At 49.2% G+C, this 5,000-nt stretch overlaps 1 protein-coding gene across 1 annotated transcript in view; it reads left to right on the top strand.

Annotated features, from left to right (window-relative positions):
• The window catches only part of hmcn2 (hemicentin 2), a 126,489-nt gene that overhangs the window by 4,759 nt on the left and 116,730 nt on the right, over positions 1-5,000 (top strand). Inside the window, exon 3 of the mRNA XM_062543821.1 lies at positions 3,304-3,462. Coding sequence (XP_062399805.1) covers positions 3,304-3,462 — 159 coding nt within the window. The remainder of the gene's footprint in view (positions 1-3,303; positions 3,463-5,000) is intronic.

Here is a 5,000-nt window from a genome sequence, read left to right as displayed (position 1 = left end):
CAGCGTTCTACTCCAGAGAGAGAACACAGAGCAGTGTTCTACTCCAGAGAGAGAACACAGAGCAGTGTTCTACTCCAGAGAGAACACAGAGCAGCGTTCTACTCCAGAGAGAGAACACAGAGCAGTGTTCTACTCCAGAGAGAACACAGAGCAGTAGTTCTACTCCAGAGAGAACACAGAGCAGTAGTTCTACTCCAGAGAGAACACAGAGCAGCGTTCTACTCCAGAGAGAACACAGAGCAGCGTTCTACTCCAGAGAGAGAACACAGAGCAGCGTTCTACTCCAGAGAGAGAACACAGAGCAGCGTTCTACTCCAGAGAGAACACAGAGCAGCGTTCTACTCCAGAGAGAACACAGAGCAGTAGTTCTACTCCAGAGAGAGAACACAGAGCAGTAGTTCTACTCCAGAGAGAACACAGAGCAGCGTTCTACTCCAGAGAGAACACAGAGCAGCGTTCTACTCCAGAGAGAACACAGAGCAGTAGTTCTACTCCAGAGAGAGAACACAGAGCAGCGTTCTACTCCAGAGAGAGAACACAGAGCAGCGTTCTACTCCAGAGAGAGAACACAGAGCAGCGTTCTACTCCAGAGAGAACACAGAGCAGCGTTCTACTCCAGAGAGAGAACACAGAGCAGCGTTCTACTCCAGAGAGAGAACACAGAGCAGCGTTCTACTCCAGAGAGAACACAGAGCAGCGTTCTACTCCAGAGAGAGAACACAGAGCAGCGTTCTACTCCAGAGAGAGAACACAGAGCAGTAGTTCTACTCCAGAGAGAGAACACAGAGCAGTAGTTCTACTCCAGAGAGAACACAGAGCAGTAGTTCTACTCCAGAGAGAACACAGAGCAGTAGTTCTACTCCAGAGAGAGAACACAGAGCAGTGTTCTACTCCAGAGAGAACACAGAGCAGTAGTTCTACTCCAGAGAGAACACAGAGCAGTAGTTCTACTCCAGAGAGAACACAGAGCAGTAGTTCTACTCCACTTTAAAAACAACACTTGAACTATAAACTCCATGTAGGCAATGGCAGACTTAATACTCTTGTCTAGAAAAAAAGCAACATGTAACAACAATCTGGATTACACATGCTTTTAATAGGCGGAGATCTGGATTACACATGTTTTTAATAGACGGAGATCTTTCACTACAAAAGAGGCGTGTTTTCATACTTATGCCAGAATGCCTAACCAGTCGCTAATATCACTCTTATTATGTTTTTGCGCGATACTTCCATATTCCCCCCGACCTTCCCATATAATGCATATGCAAGAGTAAGACAAGTGCAGTAGGCTACTCTGTTCTCTTCTGGCAGGCAAAACACGCTTTCACCCATTAGATGCCATGTTTTGATGTCTAGAACAGCCAGTCATTTCTTTGTGTGTGTGTGTGTGTGTGTGTGTGTGTATGTAAACCAAGTGCAAAGAGACTTATGAAGTATTGCTCAATCTCTGCTATAATAGGTAGTTTGTCCATTTGGAGATGTCATATCTACCCATAGATAGTAGTATGTACCATGTTTGCATTGTGATCAAATTTGCACAAACCTACAGCATATTTCCATTACTGGTTGGATCTGTAGTTCCTCCCTTGTGTTGAGATCCAGATAAAAGTATTAATGTGTATGGTCCCAGACTGGCCACGGACCCAGGCGGTCACTGGCAGCTCTGCAACTAGACTGCTTGACCTCAGCTTGAGGCTGACGGATGTTTTGTTGAATTTTTGTGGATTTTTGTTTTCTCTTATGTGTGTGTGTGTGTGTGTGTGTGTGTGTGTGTGAGAGAGAGAGAGAGAGAGAGAGAGAGAGAGAGAGAGAGAGAGAGAGAGAGAGAGAGACAGTGTGTGTGCTCTGTGTGTGTGTGTGTGTGTGTCTGTGTGTGCATCTACGCGCGCACAAGCATGTGTGTGTGTGTGTGTGTGTGTGTGTGTGTGTGTGCGTCCCCCGTGTGGCCCCTGGCTGCCTGGCTTTGTAATTAGAGGCAGTAATGTAGGTCGACTCTCTAGGGGCCTCGGCACCTGGAACGCTGTTCTGTTCTGTTCTGGGACACACACACACACACACACACACACACACACACACACACACACACACACACACACACACACTGCTCTGTTCTGGGGGACTGTATGTAGGGCACGAGGCCAGCAGCACCGGACCTCACCGGACCCCACCGGACACAACAGAACGGGACGGAACAAGAGGGGGGTCCAGTGTTCCTCTGGAGAACGGGACGGAACAAGAGGGGGGTCCAGTGTTCCTCTGGAGAACGAGACGGAACAAGAGGGGGGTCCAGTGTTCCTATGGAGAACGGGACGGAACAAGAGGGGGGTCCAGTGTTCCTATGGAGAACGGGACGGAACAAGAGGGGGGTCCAGTGTTCCTATGGAGAACGGGACGGAACAAGAGGGGGGTCCAGTGTTCCTCTGGAGAACGGGATGGAACAAGAGGGGGTCCAGTGTTCCTCTGGAGAACTTTAAGGAACACCTAACCTGACCTCTCTCTTTCATTCTTTCATCTGCCCATCTCTTACTGTCACTCTGTCCTTCTCTTGAACCTCTCCATCCCTCACTATTCTCTTCTTCTGCTGAACCTCTCTATCCCTCACTATTCTCTTCTTCTGCTGAACCTCTCCATCCCTCACTATTCTCTTCTTCTGCTGAACCTCTCTATCCCTCACTATTCTCTTCTTCTGCTGAACCTCTCTATCCCCCACTCCTATTCTCCTCCTCTCTTGAACCTCTCTTTCCTCTATTCTCTTCTTCTCTTGACCTTCTCCATCCCCCACTCTATTCTTTTTCTCTTGAACTTCTCTATCCCCCCTCTATTCTCTTCTTCTCTTGATCTTCCCTATCCCCCACTCTATTCTTTTCTTCTCCTACTCTACTATATCATTCACTCCTCTTCTCTTCCTCTCTTAAACCTCTCTCTCTCTCTCACTCCTACTCTCTCATTCTCATCCCTCCCTCTCATCTCTCATCCTTCTTTTTCTTTGTGTCATCACTCTCTCTCTACTCCCTCTTATTTTCCATCATCTCTCCCCGCTCCCTTCTTCTTTCTCTCCCTCCTCACTCTCTCCCTCACCTTCTCCCCCTCTCTTATGTTCTCTCCTCCTCTCCCTTCTCTCTCTCTCCCCTCTCCCTCCTTCTGTCTCTCCCCCTCTTTATCTCTTTCTCTCTTTTTCTCCTCTCCCTCTCCCCCTCCCCCCTCTCTCTCTCTCTCTTTCCCCTTCTCTCTCTCTCTCTCTCTCTCTCTCTCTCCCCCCCTCTCTCTCTCTCTCTCTCTCCCCCTCTCTCCCTCCCTCAGGGTGGAGGGGATTGTCCAGAGATGAGTATCGGGGCGATTAAGAAGGCTCTGGAGGTGTCTCTGCCCGGCTCCTTCATCTACGTGTTCACAGACGCCCGCGCCAAAGACTACCGCCTCAAACGCGACGTCCTGCAGCTGGTGCAGCTCCGCCAGTCTCAGGTACACACCTACACACACACACACACACACACACACACACACACACATGCACAGACACACACACACACACACCTGCATCAGATATCATACACACCTACACACACCTGCAGCAGTTATCACACACACCTACACACACCTGCAGCAGTTATCACACACACCTACACACCTGCACCAGATATCACACACACCTACACACACCTGCGCCAGATATCATACACACCTACACACACCTGCAGCAGTTATCACACACACCTACACACACCTGCACCAGATATCACACACACCTACACACACCTGCACCAGATATCACACACACCTGCGCCAGATATCACACACACCTACACACACCTGCACCAGATATCACACACACCTACACACACCTGCGCTAGATATCACACACACCTATAACAGGTAACACACACACACACATCTACAGCAGCTATCACATACATCTAAACACCTGCAACAGGTATCGAACACCTTCAGCAGATATCACAGACATACACCTACTGTACACTAGACATACTGTACCTAGATATCAATAGATTACAGCAGACTGGTCAGTCTCAGGTACACGTCTACACACACCTACAGCAGACTGGTCAGTCTCAGGTACACGTATACACACACCTACAGCAGACTGGTCAGTCTCAGGTACACGTATACACACACCTACAGCAGACTGGTCAGTCTCAGGTACACGTACACATCTACAGCAGACTGGTCAGTCTCAGGTACACGTCTACACACACCTACAGCAGACTGGTCAGTCTCAGGTACACGTATACACACACCTACAGCAGACTGGTCAGTCTCAGGTACACGTACACATCTACAGCAGACTGGTCAGTCTCACACTTATACACACATGTGTCAGGGACATGTCTACACACATGTCTCAGGTGCACGTATACACCTACAGCAGACTGATCAATCTCAGGTACACGTCTACACACACCTACAGCAGACTGGTCAGTCTCAGGTACACGTACACACCTACAGCAGACTGGTCAGTCTCAGGTACACGTCTACACACACCTACAGCAGGCTGATCAGTCTCACACGTCTACACACACCTGCAGCAGATTGATCAGTCTCAGGGATACGTCTACACACACGTGTCAGGTACACGTACACACCTACAGCAGACTGGTCAGTCTCAGGTACACGTCTACACACACCTACAGCAGGCTGATCAGTCTCACACGTCTACACACACCTGCAGCAGATTGATCAGTCTCAGGGATACGTCTACACACACGTGTCAGGTACACGTACACACCTACAGCAGACTGGTCAGTCTCAGGTACACGTCTACACACACGTGTCAGGTAGGCTACACGTCTACACACACCTACATTGGACTGATCCGTGTCAGGGACTCCAAGAGAAGGCTTTAGTTGAGCTGCTCCACACTTGGACCGTTGCCTTTCCTCTGGAGGCTGCCATCTTGCTGTCAAGGCAACAAGGCCAGCTGATGTATGTGTCATAACTCACAGGCAAGTTTAGACACCAGCATTCATTCCTTCACAGCTATG

The sequence above is a fragment of the Sardina pilchardus genome, chromosome 8, assembly GCF_963854185.1.
Source record: "Sardina pilchardus chromosome 8, fSarPil1.1, whole genome shotgun sequence".
Taxonomy (NCBI): domain Eukaryota; kingdom Metazoa; phylum Chordata; class Actinopteri; order Clupeiformes; family Clupeidae; genus Sardina; species Sardina pilchardus.
Note: the sequence above shows the minus strand (reverse complement) of the source record. Positions and strands in the feature narration are given on the sequence as shown.